General features: G+C 33.6%; 3 protein-coding genes across 4 annotated transcripts; all 3 read right to left on the bottom strand.

The window, feature by feature from the left end:
- Nucleotides 1-307: 307 nt before the first annotated feature.
- On the bottom strand, nucleotides 308-3169 carry LOC118032668 (protein POLYCHOME). The gene is made up of 3 exons (XM_035037434.2): nucleotides 3046-3169; nucleotides 1957-2321; nucleotides 308-1208 (listed from the first exon to the last, which is right to left on the bottom strand). Exons 2-3 carry the CDS (start codon nucleotides 2314-2316, stop codon nucleotides 822-824), a joined length of 747 nt encoding a protein of 248 aa, XP_034893325.1. The 5' UTR covers nucleotides 2317-2321; nucleotides 3046-3169; the 3' UTR covers nucleotides 308-821.
- A 3770-nt stretch (nucleotides 3170-6939) lies between these two features.
- LOC118032523 (ras-related protein RABA4d) lies at nucleotides 6940-9073 on the bottom strand. Its single transcript, XM_035037233.2, has 2 exons — nucleotides 8831-9073; nucleotides 6940-7446 (listed from the first exon to the last, which is right to left on the bottom strand). Exons 1-2 carry the CDS (start codon nucleotides 9052-9054, stop codon nucleotides 7008-7010), a joined length of 663 nt encoding a protein of 220 aa, XP_034893124.1. The 5' UTR covers nucleotides 9055-9073; the 3' UTR covers nucleotides 6940-7007.
- Nucleotides 9074-12477: 3404 nt separating this feature from the next.
- On the bottom strand, nucleotides 12478-15363 carry LOC118032669 (transcription factor bHLH130). Of its 2 annotated transcripts, none has more exons than XM_035037435.2 (6): nucleotides 14425-15363; nucleotides 13494-13801; nucleotides 13243-13413; nucleotides 13018-13083; nucleotides 12874-12942; nucleotides 12478-12792 (listed from the first exon to the last, which is right to left on the bottom strand). In XM_035037435.2, the coding sequence occupies exons 1-6, from the start codon at nucleotides 14804-14806 to the stop codon at nucleotides 12721-12723; spliced, it is 1068 nt and encodes a 355-aa protein (XP_034893326.1). In that variant the 5' UTR covers nucleotides 14807-15363; the 3' UTR covers nucleotides 12478-12720. The 2 variants fall into 2 exon arrangements, with proteins under 2 accessions (XP_034893326.1, XP_034893327.1); XM_035037436.2 differs by having other exon boundaries at nucleotides 13494-13702; nucleotides 14425-15361.
- Nucleotides 15364-16544: the final 1181 nt, after the last annotated feature.

The raw sequence follows: 16544 nt of genomic DNA, 5'->3' as shown, positions 1-16544 counted from the left end.
TATCCTCCAATTATTAAATCTTGATTATTCTCTTAATGGTTGGCCGATTAATAAAAAAACAACTTAGACAACTCTTTATTTGTCAGGTTAGATTCCGAAAATTCGAGAGGTCACTAAAAGGTTTGGGCAGTGATTCTCTTCTTCGAAAACTTATTTCCAACCTATTTTTATACTTGGAATGTTTCAACTCTGGAGTGTCAATCGGAGATGTCGAGTCTATTGTCTATAGAGGCCCGTAAAGAATGGCCCAAGAAGCAGCCCACTGTACGAGCTTAACATAACATGTAACTAGAACAAGGCAAAAGAATTCAAATGATAGAATTGTACTTCATCCATCTACAAATTACCATAAAATGATAGAATTCAACTGGTCAGAACTGTTTCAATATTACACTAGGAAGTAATAGATCATAGGCAAAAGACAGGAGTGCTATACCTGGTATTCTAACCTATGTACATCAGTCAAAACAAATACGTAGCCCTTGTCCTACACACCTTCAAACGAATGAAGGGACAACAGTAAAACCTTCATGAGAATGAAGGGAACACTAGTGAAAGATTGCCCAGCAGCAATCTTTCACTAGCAAAATTGAAATCCAAGAGTCGCCTGCCAATAAGTACAAGACTCACTGAAAAGATATCACAAGAATGATAAATCTTGATGCACAAGGATATCACCAGAAGATGATCAACCTCGATTCACGCAATGATATAACCACGACGATGATCAATGTCACTGCACAGGTCGTCACCGAAGGTAGTGACTCTATTCCTCCTGTTAGTTTACGAATACTGTGGAAATATCATCAGAAGATGACCAATCACCGCATTGACATAAGAGTTCGCACTCTTTTCTCTCTCTCAGCCCTCCTAGCACTTGGAGTCCTCTTCATTTTTCGCAACTCCTCCATCACTGCTTTCTCAACTGTGTCAATTGAGTCCAGGAGTTTCTTCTGAGGTGTTAGAGAGTCTGGATCTCCAGAGGCTTGGTTTGTAATATGCTGCAAAATTTTCGGCACTTTACCAATGGTAGAAGAACAGCCCTTGACTGCAGTAGTTGGTTTTGGGGACATAATCCTGTTGCTGTGCTCGAGATGAGCATCTAGTGTTGCCTCAGAAGAGTCATGATTCATTCGGACTAAAGGCATTGGGCTCCTGATTTCTAGGCCATCACTTCCTCCCAAGCGTTCCCTTCTCCTTTCAATGGCCTGATCAAAGAATTTCCCCAACATTAGTTGAACAGGAAAATAAGCAAAACCAAAAACCATGAACTTTATTTCAGCAACATTCCCACCTTACTTCAACCATAACAGGTCAATAAAGGTTCCAAGTTGAAGCCTCTGAGATTAGAGAATGAGTTGGCCTTTTGTCAACAAGGCAGTGTGCAGAGGTTATTTGACAGCCCATTTGACGTGGGCACTCGAGTTGGACAATGAGGATTTTTATTCAAAACCAGTAAGATTCTGTTCTTTGACCAATTTGACAAAACACGCATACGAATTGATCTAAAAACCTAGGAAACAAACATGAGAGCAGCCCATCCCCTCGCAGTGACAGGGGGAATAGAGACCCACACACACATTTCACTTCACTCTGCAGGGACTGAAATGAAACCATATAGAACATGCAGAAGTTTATCCAGCAGTATGTTCCACTCCGCACTCAATACACACCAGATATCATAGCATTGATTGTTTTGAAAGAAAACCGGCACAAATCTTTTCCTCCTTTTCATGCAAAGACAAAGGTTTCTTGAAAATTTAATTACATGAAAGCCATATATTTTATATTCCTCAGAATAAAAACTAGACAGGCAGCCTGAATATAAGAAAATCAAATTCATAGTAGCAATACTTTGTCAAGAATGATCCATGCACTTCAACATCGCTGCTCTTTTGAACCAAACTTTCCCAATTAAATTATAACCAATCAACACGAGAAAAAAAAAATTATTACCCTAACAACAGCGGTGACATCACGAAGAGGAGTTCTAGGGTACCAAGCAGGTAACACACTATTTGATCCACGACCCCTTCCTCTTCGGGCACTCCCAGGTGGAGGAATATTTTCTCTGCCCAATGGAGTCCGGCCACCTCGGCCCCTTGGAGTGCCCAAACCACCTCTTCCACGCACAGTAATGGTACCCACACCCACTGTTTGAGTTCTTGTTGCTGCGTTTGGTCTAGGAGAACCAAACAGCGCCATGTCAAGCTCTGGCTGGTCTTGATAGACACCAAGAATCCTTGATTGTCTTCGAGCAGCAAAGATTGCAGCTATGTCTACTGGGCTTGACAATCTATCTCTTGATACCGGCATTTTAACTGAGAAAATTTGACCAAGCCTCTGTCAGATTGACTAGAAAAATAGAAGATTACACAAGTTTAATTAACAAAAGAGAAACTGAGTTTGATTCTTCAAAGAAAACAGAGATCTCGGATTGTGTAAAGAGAACCCATTTACTTTCCATGAAAATGTAGAGATTCCCGAGAAAATGAAGGTTTTCTCGGAAAATAAAAAGAGAATAATCAAACACGGTTTTGTTACATTGATCATTGAAGAGAGATGCAAAATCATTTACTGGATACAATAAAGAACCTAAGCCTAAGGTTTACATTTATCATTTCAAGAACATTAGGTTTTCTTTCACCGCAAACGAAACAAAAAATAAAAGAAACAGAGATCTCCCACATTATCCGGGTAAACCTCCCATTTCCCGAAAAAACTCCCAGTTTATCATCATTCAGACCCAGATTCTATTTCTTTCATGAAACAAGAAATCTCCAGCGACGCACTCGAGGAAATAACATTGTCTTAAAATCCATGCCACTGATTTTAAAAGAAGAATAAGAATCTATAGAAACCAGGATAAAAGCAATTAACATGTAAGAGAACAAAACGAGAACAAGGTTTTTTTTCTGATATAAAATGATAAATCTCCAACAACCCAAATAACAAAACAACATTTCAATGGAACCCAAATGAAAGATTCTGAAGAAATGAAAGAACAGAGAAATGAGAAGAGTTTCTTGTTTGTATGGTTGTTACCTTTGAAAGGCAAAAAAACACTAGGGTTTGGGTGCTTCTTTTTTATGAGGGAAGAGGGGCTGTGTTTGGTACCTCTGCAAGTGTACAGAAGAAGAGAAAGAGCTTTGTTAGAGAGAGAAGAGATATTGGCAAATTCTTTTGAAATGAATATGGGCGGTCTTATAGCAGGTGAAATTTTTTCTGCTTCTAAAAATTTTCAGGCACGTGTTACTCAAATTTTGAAATTCGTCCAAGGGCGGGATACTTGCAGTTACTTTTCTGCCCCTGCCATTGGGCTTAGTTATTGGGCCATGACTGAAAAAATGGTTTTTGGGTCAAACTAAATTGTGAGCCCACAAAAATGTGATCAATTACTTATACAAAAATTTAAGATATATGAATTATTTTTATAATAGATCATATATATTTTTATGAGAAAACATAGAACAAATCTTTACATATCTAATGATTTTTCATGATTTATATGTTACACAAGCATATACTCCATGAAGAAGATGATGCTAAGAGTGTCTGGCACAGCTTCTACTTTTATTTTTAAATGTTTTTTAAAAATGAAAAATTATTAAATTATATTTTTTTTACTATTTTATGATATTTTTAATGTGCTAATGTAAAAAAATCTTAAAAAAAACCTTATTTTAATATATTTTTAAATAAAAAATTATTTTAAAAACATCTTGCATCTCAAACACCCCAAATAATGGTCTTATGTTAAAAAAAATTAAAAATAAAGACTCAAGTGTTTTCCCGTGGGGCTTTCATTGGCAAATAAAAATGGAAAGGATGGTAAAAATATTGCTATGTAGAGATATTGTATTGGGGACAAAATAGTATTTTTATCATTTTACTCTTTTAAAAAAAACTCATAGATTAATGATTGGGGGTAAAATTATATTCCTAATAGGATCATTTTAGTATTTTAAAATTAATCAAGAACAACACGGGTATTTTACTTTTTAATTGCACAATAAAATAACATAAATGCTTTTAAAAGTAAGAAATTGTTTGGTTTGTATAAAGGGTTGTTTTTTTATCTTCATTGTCTTTGGACGATGTGTGAGGCTAATTTTGATGGCTAAAAAGGTTGTTCTAAGATGACATCTGAATCGTCTTAATATTTTCTCCATGACTCAACGGCACTTCTATTTGGTGTTGATGATCATTTTTCTTCTTCTTTATTTTCTATTTGGTGTTGATGATCATTTTTCTTCTTCTTTATTTTCCCTGTACTCCTCGGTGTTTGTGCTCTACCCTTCAATTTTTCAAATCAGCCGCTAAACTTCTCTTTCTTTTTTATATAATCTCTATTCTATTGGTTGTTATTTATTTTATTTAAAATAATTTATTAAACTAGAGTTTTGTTTCAATTTTATCCTTGTTCAAATTTCTATTTTATCAAATTTAGTCTTCATTCTTTTGATTGCTATTTATGTAATTTGAGATAATTTTTAGAATTGAATTTTTTTTTCTTGCAATTTCACCCTCCATTTTTTTCGTATTAGATTTCATCCTTATTCTTTTGATAGTATTTTTTTCTTTGTAATTTTTTTTAGATTGCTATTTTTTTACTCAATTTGCTCCTTCAACTTTTAATTGGTTTGGATTTAAGTTTCTTAGTTAAACTCATGTCTAAGATTTCACAGGTTGCAAGTTTTTAAAATTAATCTAGCTTTAGGAGGTTTATCTGAGATTGCTTGTTTTTAGTTAATATTTTTTTTTAGTTCCATCCTTCAATATTGATTTCATTGGAGACTGGGCTCTTTTTTTTTTCTTTATATGTCCTTTGTTTTATTTATTTAATTGAGTTATCTCGAGTCTTTTAATTTATTCTTATTTGTTAAATTTATTTTTTAAAAAATAATGTTTTTCTCATGCAGCTTCTTTCGATGTTATAATGCAACTTTTGCAATGAGGTTTGAATTGTCTCATCAAACTCTTTTGGTGGTGGGCCATGTTCATAGTAAAGTGACGATGAATCTTCAAGGATCTTTTCTTCTTCTTTTTTTCTTTTTTCGAGTATGATATCAGTGGCTCCTTTTTATTTAACTGCTGCCAAATGATTTTTTACAATTCATCTGCTATCATTGCCTATTATTTAAATTAGATTAACATATGTTAATGAATCCATTCAAGTTAATGATTCAAGCATCAAATTTTTATTTTATTTTAAGAAAACACTATCATTACTTGAGTATCTCTTTTATAAGTTAAACAAAAAAAATAGACCGTGGAGGTCACCACTCTATTTAGATACTACTAGTATATTGACCCGCACTTCGCAACGGGTCAATATACATTTTTAAAAAAATATATAAAAAAAATATCAAGAATGTATAGAATGGTTAAGACTTCTTGGATCTGATAGTCATATTAAACCCACGCAACTTAGATCTAACAGTTGTACCAGGCACAAGAGTCTTGGGTTTGGTAGAAATGCGAGACCCAAGAGACATGGGCCTGGCACCCCTATTGGACCTAAGTTTCTTGAGTATGACATCCCCTTCCAAACTCAAGTTATTTAGGTATGACACCGTTGTCATACCCTAGTTCCTGGGGTATGGCCATGCCAAACCCAAGAGTGATCTTATTTCTATTTTTTATTAATAGTAATAATATTTTTTATATAAATTTATTAATAATTATATTAACAATAATGAAAAGAACAACAACAACAACAACAGCAACAATAATTTTTAATTTTACCCTTCAAATCAAATCTATGATTTTTTTCAATAGTAATAATAATTTTAAAAAAAAATATTAATACTAATATTAAACATGTCTGACCCAAGTTCTTATAGTTTTTACACTTCAAATCAAATCTATGGTTTTTTCTTCAATAGTAATATATTTTTTTCAAATTTAATAATAATAAGAAGAATAACAATAATAATAATAATATGACTAACATTTCTTAAATATGACATCCCCTTCCAAACCCAAGTAACTTGGTAGTCATGGCAGACTTAAGCAACGTGGGTCTTGCAACTATGCTAGGCACAAGAGCCTTAGACCCGAAAGAAATGCCAGACCCAAGTTACTTGGGTTTGGCTCCCCTGTCATAGCGTGGTTCTCGGGATATGGCCATGCCTAACCAAAGAGTGATCTTATTTATTTATTTATTTTTATCAATAGTAATAATATTTTTTTTATAAATGTTTTTATAATTATATAAATTATATTAACAATAATGAAAAGAATAATAATAATAACAACAATAACAATGATAATAATAATAATTTTTAATTTTACCATTCAAATCAAATCAATAGTTTTAATAGTAATGATATTTTTTTTCAAATTTATTAATAACAATATTAAACATGTCTAACCAAAATTCTTATAACTTTAAATCAAATATATGGTTTTTTTTCAATAGTAATATTTTTTTTTTCAAATTTAATAATAATAATATAAACAACATTCCTTGGGTATGACATTCCTTTTCAAACCAAAGTAACTTAGGTTTAATGACCTTGCTAGACTCTGGCTCCTACGGTTCAGCTGTGCCACACCCAAGTTCCCGGGGTCTGGTCGAGCCAAACCCAAGTTTTTTGGATATGTTATCCCCTTCCAAACTCAGGAGCCTTGGGTCTCGCGAGCAAGGGAGACCCAAAAACCTTGAGTCTGACATGATACCTAGACCCAGGGTGCTTAAGTTTAGCAGTCTTTGTTTAATCTAAGGTACTTGGTACAAACAAACAGAGAACAATTTACATTTTAATTGTTAGGAGAAAGAAAAGAAAGAAAAAACAAAAATAACTAAAGAAATGTCTCACAAAAATATAAAATTAAAAATTAACCTATTATTACAATCCACAATAAAATATCAGTTGATTTACAATAATTTCCCCACACCATATAGCATATCCGCTATCTAAAGAATACATGTAGCATTGTCCAGAAAAATGGAGAATAAATAGACAGCATTCCAAAAATCAAACAAATTTCCAAATTGGAAACTAGAATTGCAAGCAACAACCCTTCTTTTCAGAATCCTGCGCTTGTGAAGGAACCAAAATCCTAGTTCCCTTGAAGACACCTGGATTTCCATCCGACTCATCATTGCCAGCAAGAGTTTTCTTGCTGATTATCGTATATATTTCTGTCAGCACTGTCCAAAAGGCAGTCTCAACATTGGTGGCCTCCAGTGCTGATGTCTCCATGAAGAAGAGATTCTCTCTCTGAGCAAACTCCTCACCATCTTCTGTTGGAACTGCTCGAAGACTTCCCAGGTCACACTTGTTGCCTATGAGCATGATGATAATGCTCTTATCTGCATGGCCCCTCAGTTCCTCCAGCCATCTGGCCAAGTGATCGAATGACTGACGCTTGGTCATGTCGTAAACTAACATCGCACCCACTGCTCCCCTGTAGTATGCACTCGTCACTGCCCTGTACCTGACAGAAGAGAAGAAACAGTTCAAGCACAAATTCAGATTTAAGCGACATCGTCTTACCTTTCTACAAACACAATGGAAGAGCTCTCAGTTAGCAAACTAAATCGGGATTCAGGATTGCTTCAAATTAAATGAGAGAGTTCCTCGATATAAACAAGGCCATAGGTCTTGCAGAACTGTTGATTTATTACTGTTTAACAAGTGGGTTCAGTGTCAACACCATACAAATAAAAAGATCAGACTTTGTTTCAAGATTAGGGAATTTAAAGCATCAATTGTTTCCTGAAAGTTGGGTGAAAGAGCTTCAAGTGAAAAGGACAGAGACAAAAGAACTAAGATGTTTATCAAGGTTGTGTTGGTCAAGATATTTGGAGAGTCGCATAGAATGCCCTGTGTGCATGATTAGATTCTCTTAAACAAGGCACAATGCAGAAGGACTAACAAAAACAGGTCCTGAGAAATAATGACAGAGATGTAGAAAACTTCAGACAGTTGAACTTATACATCCACAGAAGTCATGCCAAGGGGAGTTTCATATTGCCATAATAGCAAGTGTTCAAGAAATCTAAAATGTAAGATCTATATTTTTTTTCCCATGCGAAAGCCAGATCATAAATTTTCAAGCTCAACAACTTATAAAGTAAGAATTGAGTGTCGTTTGTTGAGGGGGTGAGCCGCATGCTCCTCCATGACACTTCATTTATCTGCATCTTGAATCTGTAGCCATGGCTACTGAGTTTGGATTACTATAAAAGGAAAAAAACGGAAGTATGGTGCTGTATTTGATGCCAAACCAACCTTCAAGCAGGTGCAAACTAAATAGAAGCAGGACACAGCAAGAAGAAAGATGGTACACAAAAAAGAAAAAGGGTTTAAAACAGAAAAGGGAATGGTGAAATGGTCATCCTCTAACAAGCTTCCCTCATTCAGCAGCATCACCCACATATGTTCTTGTGTTTACATATGAAGTCGAAAGGAAAAGGAATTTGCTTCGAGTTTTGATAATGAAAACGGTAGAAGGAACCGATCCCCAAAAGCATGGAAGTCAAAATTTGAGAAAGAGAAAAAGGTGATATAAAGCAACCACTTGAATTTTAATGAATATTTCAATTTGTATAATTTATTAACAATTTTAGAAAGCCGTACCAAAGGAAATGTTTCACCTTGTCATATACAGTCATTAATTTAATTTCTTCAATTGTAAGCTCATTCACTCGATCCACCATAGCATTATCTATGTTAGACTGGAACATATTGAAGCACATATTTTCCAATCTGATTTTTAATCTTCAAATATAAAATACTCAAGCACGTATCGCAAGTGCTCTAATATGAATCACAACAGCAAAATATCGAAAGAAAGTGTCTGAAAAGTAAAAGCATACCTTTCTTGGCCAGCAGTGTCCCAAATCTGTGCTTTGACCGTCTTGTTATCCATTGCAAGCGTTTTTGTCTGGAATTCAACCCCAATGGTGGCTTTAGAATCCGCATTGAATTCATTTCTTGCGAACCTTGCAAGAAACTGTGATTTGCCAACTGCTGAATCTCCAATTAGCACAATTTTGAAAACATAATCAATCTTTTGATTGTAATCTATATAATTCGACATTTTCAAATCCAAAATTAAATCCCACTAGATTCCCTCCTCAAAAACATATAAAACAATGCAAAAAAGAAAAAGATAGAACTTGTTGTGATCTGTTGTCAAAACAACATTATATGTCCATGCATTAAAATCAATAGGAAGCTTTAAAAAAAGATCAAATCATGGCTAGCAAAAGGGTAAAATGGGAATGATGGGTAGATGATGAAGCAGAAATGGGAATTGGAATTGAGGGTTAGGGTTAGGGTTTGAGAGGGAAAAAAAATGGAGTTTGGAAATGGTTGGTTTTGATTGTGAAATGGCTTGCGGAGAGGGACAAGCGTGCGAGTAAGGAAGAGGGAGAGATGGAGGGAAAGACCAACGGCCAGTGCGGGGCCCATTAACGGTTTGTTATGGTAAAGGTTTTGGTGCATTATAGGATACACAGATAAATCAAGTGGGTAGATCTGGTCCGTCCATTGTGATGAAGTTGATAGGGTCAGTCATGCCATTTTCTTAGGGTGTTTTGGCAATTAACCACCTGTACACAAAGAATAATATATTATTTTTGAAGCCAAAGAAATTTTATATTTTGAATTTAAACTTGGAGATAAAGGAATGAGAAAACCAGAATAAAAACCCCATCACTCATGAAATTATTTTAAAAAAAATGGAGGATATTTTTTCTATTATAGTCACTAAAAAGAATTATCATACTAGAAAACGATTGAGAGGATAAATAAAATAAAAATTTCAAGATTCTCTATGTTGCAAGAGAAAGAAAGAAAGAATTGTCGTGTTGCTTAGAGAATCTTCTAATATTTGAAAAGTATTACGTTTTAACATAGGTTAGATTTGATTTCAGATATCTCCATATTTGAAATTTATACAAATTATTATATTTGCTTGAGTTATATTTTTTATTATTATTTTAAGTGAATACAAAAATTTGTAGAATAATTTATCAATAATATTCACATCAGTAAAATTATAACAAAATCACCATACATTTGCGCAATCAATTACTAGTTTATGATGGTAATATATTAAATTTCTATGTAAATAGAATAAATTAGTGTTAAAAAATAATATAAATTATATATTACAGTCTCTCGATTATAAAATAGCTTATATATACTTTATATTAAAAAGATAAGAGGTTTTTTTTATAATTTATAATATAAAAAATACCAAATCAATATATATATATATATGCACACACATGGCACCTTATGCCAAGTTATTTTGTTAATTTGATTGAAAAGTTGTTTTTGAATTTTACGGACATATTAATCTAAAAAATTGTGCCTTATAAATGACAATTTAATTTTGATAAAAATCAATTAGAAAATAATATTTTTCTCTCCTTATTTTTCTCTTTAAACTTAAATTTAGCCATTAGTATCTCTTGTTTCAAGGGTTTTGACCTTTAATAAATTCTTGATCAATCTCCGATATACTTGTTCATGATGATCCATTGTTACTGAACCAATCATAATATGAGCTATCCATAGCTGAAGAACTTGTTGCAGAATCTGGAGGCAAATCTGAATTACCCTCTTTGGATAGTAAATATCTGAGGGTCGAACTGTTCTCTTGTTTTTCAGTATTGCAATTGCAGCCAGCTGCTGCCTTGTTCCTTGGTTCCTTCCTTACGGTAGATTTTTTAGTGACAGATGCGACCATCTTTGAATAATAATAATAATAAATAAATAAATTTTAAAAAATATTATCATTTAACAAAGCTAAATCAACATGTAAAATTTATGATTTGAACTTGAAATATATCCATATTACATGTTAATTTTGCGATCTAGATGATGAGATTATAATAATTCAATAAAAATATAATTTCACAAAAAATAAAAATAAAATATGAAAAATTAAAAGACATGTGATAATTAATTATTTTTTTATATCTCAAGGATTATTTTAATTTTTTTTGAAAAATTAATAAAAAATACTAATTTATAATTTAATAGTTTGTTAACGATGCATTTTTGCGTTATCAATTGAAGATGGGTTCAAAAGAGCTTCCAAATTATAAGCATTCAAAGAATTTTTTGTATCAACAGAATCCTTTAAGTATTCAAAAATTTCTAAGTAAGGCTAGAAATTGTATAATAACATCAAAATATATATTTTACAAATTTTATAACATATTATTCATGTTTGATATTTTTTTTATTTTGGCTTCTCGTTTTTCAATCTCATTCTTTTATAAAAAATCAAAATCAATTGTTTTTTAATTAAAACTAAATTGCTAAAAAAAAAATAAGAATCAAATTAAAAAAATTTATACAATCCATACAACAATAATATCTAGGGGATTAACAATATACTTCTACACATTAAAACTCGCGCCTATAAGTTATATCCTTAAAACTTAATAGTACATTGCATAACCACACGTGTAAAGAGGTTACAGAAATTGTATAAATCGTAAGAGACAAATAATAAGAAATTCCGATTTAATATCACTGCATTTCTCTCTTTCTTTTCTTCTCAATTCTCATTTCATTGTTCTCCTTAAATTTTCATTATTAAGAGAAGTTCTTTTAACAAGTGTTAAGAGTGACTAGCAAAACATTTATTATATATCCACACCTTTCATAAAAAGCTTCAATAATTACTCTACATGAAACAATACTGGTAATAATTAATGTCTAATATATATATATATATATATATATATATATATATATAAAAGTACAATAATAGTATTGTAGGAATCAAATATAAATATCTTATCAGTTTGAGTCCTATAAATATGGATGTCTAGATCAATTTACGTGTATTTCAACTAATTTTATAGGCTTTAAAGTCAACGATTATGTAAACATTCAATGGTCCTGAGGTTTGAGGAATGAGATATTTATATTTGATTGCAACAATACTATTATTGTACTTTTTATATATATATATATATATATATATATATATGTATGTGTGTGTATCATCAACATCATATAATTAGTTTAAATAATGACATTTCTTTCGTAATGGGATGAAAGGGTGCTCGAATAAAAATTGATGCATGGAATCTTTGGTTTGCTTGAACAGTAGGATGTCGTATGATTTTAACACAGAGATCATATTTGGACAAACATGAATCCCACCAGGGAATGGACCAACAAGGCAACTTTGCCTCCATTCAGTCACCGTTATCGGTTGACATATATGAGTTTCCATTAAATTGGAAAAGCACCAAAACAACCAAGGGCATTGAATCAGTTCAGTTCAGGCTATACACCAAAGAAGAAAGATTCAACTTGCCTTGTTAATCCACTCCTCCATGTAAGAATTGAAAAATTGAGAGGATTTGTACAGACAACTATAATATTCCCCTCTTCATCTCACCGTGTGTGTGATAGACCAAGAATCAAGATTATACAATGATTGACATTACTTTCCTTGAATGTCAATAAAGATATAGCAAGACAGCACAAGGAATTAATGCATTTATCTTTTCATAACAAGGAATTGATGCGCTACAACATGTTCTGTACATTTATGGCTTTTTTTCAGGTATTGTGTAATTGGAAGCTTTGTTAGCTTCAGGATCAGAACATGAGGGTGGGAATTTCTACCAAACTTGCTACATAAAAAAAAAAATATTTATCTTTGCTTACTGATGCTAAAGATCAACAAGAACTGGTCGTACAGCCCCTTGGATTTCTGTACAGAAGCACCTCAAACAATTCTGCTTTGCACTGGCTTCTGCTTGCTGAAACACTTGCAGTTGGCTCGGTTGTCACTTAGTGTCTGCAAAGGAACATAGATTCGTGAATGACGGATGATATATTAGGAAACAATTCCTTGGTTTTTTGTTTTTCTCCTCCATACCTTGTACTGTTTCTGAAGGTCTTTAATGTACACTACAGCTAAATCTAACATGTCTGCTGTGTTCGTTTGCTGTCAAAGAGAAAAATGAACATATAAGATTTCCAAGACAAGTTTGAAGCTGAACCGTACATGGAAAAATCCTACCTTGTCCATGTTTGGAACAAGCTCTTGTAGTTTCCTCATTCTTTCACTGATCCGAGTTCTTCTGACCTGAAAAATAGTTTATGCCATCTAATTATAACTACGATCACTCATTGAGCAGATGAAGGTGAAGGTGACTGTAAATATGGTGATATGTGATAAGAGGCTCATTATCTGGATACTAAAAAACGGAAAGTTTATGGCATGGGATTTAGATAGATCACATACTCTTTCCGCGATACTTCGAGGATGAGTGGCACAACCACGCTTTGCTCTAATTTTACAAGGAACAGAATCTTGGAAATGGAGAAACTTTTCCATGGCAACCATTTCCATCGCAGTCTTCGGCAAACTGAAGTGGTGGGATAATACATGAGCCCGATTTCCAAGTTCTCCGTTCTAAATTTAAGCAATCACTTGGATTAGAAATGCGAGGAATCAACAGTAATGGATAACTTAACACCTAATACACAAATTACCTGAGCATTAGAAAACAAGTTTCCATTTTCTTGCTCTCTTTTCATGCTGCTAAAGTTCTCTAATAAATGCGAATCATTCCAAGAACCATACGGAAACCCGTGACTGCTATAAAATCGACCGTCAACACTGACACTTGTGAGTTTTCCACTGTCAGGGCTGCCTGCCTCCATGCTTTCGCTCCCAATTTCAGAAATCTGTGACAGCAAGCCTAAGGAAGAAGGTACTCTTGATGAGAAGCTAAGTTGACTCTGCAATCTCGGACTTGCTTCTCCATTAGTATCATTCAACCCAGAATAGTTTCCCACTCCTTTTATGGTGGGATAGCCAGCAATTTACTGAGAGGTTTTCTATAAATCTTTCTACCATCTACCACAATAATATATATATAAACACTCGAATTGCATTCTTGAAGATTCTTCAATCATTTAGGGATAATGGAACCTTTCTGGTCATACTAATTCGGAATTAGGAATTCCTAATGCCGAAACACCATACTTGTTCAACAGAAAGGAAAAAAAAACACACACACAAACCATTTAGTTGCTTCAATAAAATGTTATCTTTAGATCAACCTTTCTACGAATCTGATGAAACATTTTTAGATTATTTCAACTATCTTCAAAACTCAAAGACATTTTCTACCATCTCGGATCAATTTCCCTAATACAAGCATCTTGTACTAAAACACAGATTCTAAATTAATAGCAATTGATGGTTTGATACAAAGACACATACATATACTCTATCTTCGGAGCAAATGAGCTTCTAAAAACAATACGATGAACACGAGTATCAGAAGCAAACATGTAAATTCAGTTCAAGAAATCAACCTCCATAGTAACAGAAACTCCCAACAATACAAATCTAAACAACCATGTATTACCAAATCGCTCAAAAACACATCATTTAGAAATGAGAATAAAAAAATACCATTTTGAACAGGAAGGTTCCCAAAAAGTCCAGCGGGAGAGCTATTCTGCCTAGCAGGATTTGAATGAACCTTTTCAACTCGCTCATGATGACCCATTGTTATTGAACCAATAAAACCATATGAACTATCCATAGCTGAAGAACTTGTAGCTGAACTCTGCCTTGGATAATGAGGAGGCAAACCTGGATAACTCTGCGACAAACTTGAATAATTAACAGCTTCCTCTCTCACTCTTGCAGCGGATTTATCCTCAAACTCTTGGAAATTCAAAACAGAATCATTGTCGACTCCATTATCAGTGAAATTTGCAAGAAGTGAACTCGGAGCTGAGCGAAATCTCAAAGACCCTGAACTGGAGTTGTGACTACTACTCGAATCCATTAACAAATGCTCTGATTTACTCTGATTCTCTCTGTTTCTTCTTAACTATTGTGGGCTCAAGTTAACAGATTTGATGCTGAAGAACCATTTACAAATACCTTGGTAGTAACTACTTATTAAAGCTGGAAGAAAATTCTGGGAATATTTTAGCATCGCTTTCTTGATAAAATTTTCTGTCAGCTTATTTTTTAAGCAGGGTAAAGATAAGATCGTGAAGAGGAAGCAATCAAGAAAAGAAAAGGTTTAAACCCTTTCAAGAGAAGCATTAAAGCTTAATGAGAAGAATGAAAAACCTCTAGAAAAGGTTTTACTGATTGTATGCATGTATTGTCAAGTGAAAAGATTGAAAGTGAGAGAGAGAGGGAAAGGTGAGTTTTTTGTGAAAGAAGTGAAGAGGTAGGAACCTCAGATTTGCTTTTCAAAGCACCGAAAGCAAGGAAGATCTTGAGCTTAAAGGGCGAGAGAGAGCGGTGGGGGCGGTAATGATGAGAGCAGTCGAGAGAGGAAGACCGAAAAGGGAAAGAGAGAGGCAAAGGTTTTTCTTTCTTCTTTGTTTGCGAGAAAAGGTGATGAAGTACGGTAAGCGGTCGATCTAATTTCTCTACCAAACTTTCGTGTCTTTTCCTACCTTACCAAAATGCCCTCGTTGTTTTCCAGAATAATATATTTACATATTTAAAATTGTTTTTTAAAATTATGGTAAAATGGTAAAGGTACATTTCAAACTTCCCAAATATATGGTAATCATGAGACAACAAGGTTCAAGAGTATCTAGCGTTATTTTTAACCCACACTGTTGAGATTCATGTCTACTTTCTTTTATATTATGGTTAATTACAACATATTTAATTAATTTCAATACATAAGATTTGTTTTAGAAAATAATATCAAATCGTAAAATAAATAAAAAATAAAACTAATAGTAAAGTAAAGAAATCATGATAGTTTGAAGATACCGCTTGAGAACTGATTTGAAGAAGTTTTGAATCATTGAATCATTGAATTATTGAATTAATTTACGAGCTGTCAGGTCAATCGAGATCGATATTTTTTTTATTAAGATAATGTTATTACCATCATCTCATCCATGAATTAATTTTACTGTTCGAGATTAAGGAAGATCTTCACGGGGAGAGAGAGACGGGGTGGATCGAGCGACGCTGACGGCGCTAATCCTCGAGAATAGTGGAACCGATACCGTGGACAAGGCATCTTAAGAAAAAACACAAGGGGCAGGAGGCTACAAGATTGTTGGCTGATTATGCCTCGACGTCACCGTTAGATCCTTTGAGAACAAGATTCATGGCGCATCTGATTCGTGCATTCCGTCTTGTCACTTTCCCTCCGCGCGTGGCTGTGATAACTATCGCAGGCGCCGCCTTTCCATTTCGTCAAACCACCGCTCCTCACATATACAGGCTCCGAGAGCCCGTTTCGGCATGCTTTCTTTTTTAATTTTATTTCTTCCCCTCGAATGCTTTAACTTTTTATCGGTGTCGGTATCGGTATCAAAGCTTGAGAATCTTTGTGTGGGGAGAAATAAAAATGAATAATTCCTGATTCTTCGAAATAATCAAATCCTCACCTTACCAGGGAATCAGTTGTTTTTACGCATCCCAGGAATAGAAAAAAATAAAAATAAAAGTAGGAAAACAAAGCAGAGGAGAATCTGGGATCGGAGAGTGCATGATTTATTTATTTATTTATTTATTTATTGTTGGTACTGGTATCAGCTTAT

Source organism: Populus alba, chromosome 6, assembly GCF_005239225.2.
Source record: "Populus alba chromosome 6, ASM523922v2, whole genome shotgun sequence".
Lineage (NCBI taxonomy): Eukaryota > Viridiplantae > Streptophyta > Magnoliopsida > Malpighiales > Salicaceae > Populus > Populus alba.
The sequence above is the reverse complement of the archived record's forward strand: the minus strand, read 5'-3'. Positions and strand labels throughout refer to the sequence as shown.

Bases quoted from the DNA above. Each gene is read 5' to 3' on its own strand.
- LOC118032668 (XM_035037434.2), bottom strand. From the start codon at position 2,316: ATGCCGGTATCAAGAGATAGATTGTCAAGCCCAGTAGACATAGCTGCA. The intron at 1,209-1,956 runs GTAATAATTTTT...TTCTTTGATCAG, and splicing joins ATGTCACCGCTGTTGTTAGG to GCCATTGAAAGGAGAAGGGA.
- LOC118032523 (XM_035037233.2), bottom strand. From the start codon at position 9,054: ATGTCGAATTATATAGATTACAATCAAAAGATTGATTATGTTTTCAAA. The intron at 7,447-8,830 runs GTATGCTTTTAC...CTCTTCTGTCAG, and splicing joins GACACTGCTGGCCAAGAAAG to GTACAGGGCAGTGACGAGTG.
- LOC118032669 (XM_035037435.2), bottom strand. From the start codon at position 14,806: ATGGATTCGAGTAGTAGTCACAACTCCAGTTCAGGGTCTTTGAGATTT. The intron at 13,802-14,424 runs GTATTTTTTTAT...CCACCATAAAAG, and splicing joins GAACCTTCCTGTTCAAAATG to GAGTGGGAAACTATTCTGGG. The intron at 12,943-13,017 runs GTAGGATTTTTC...TCTCTTTGACAG, and splicing joins TTGTTCCAAACATGGACAAG to CAAACGAACACAGCAGACAT.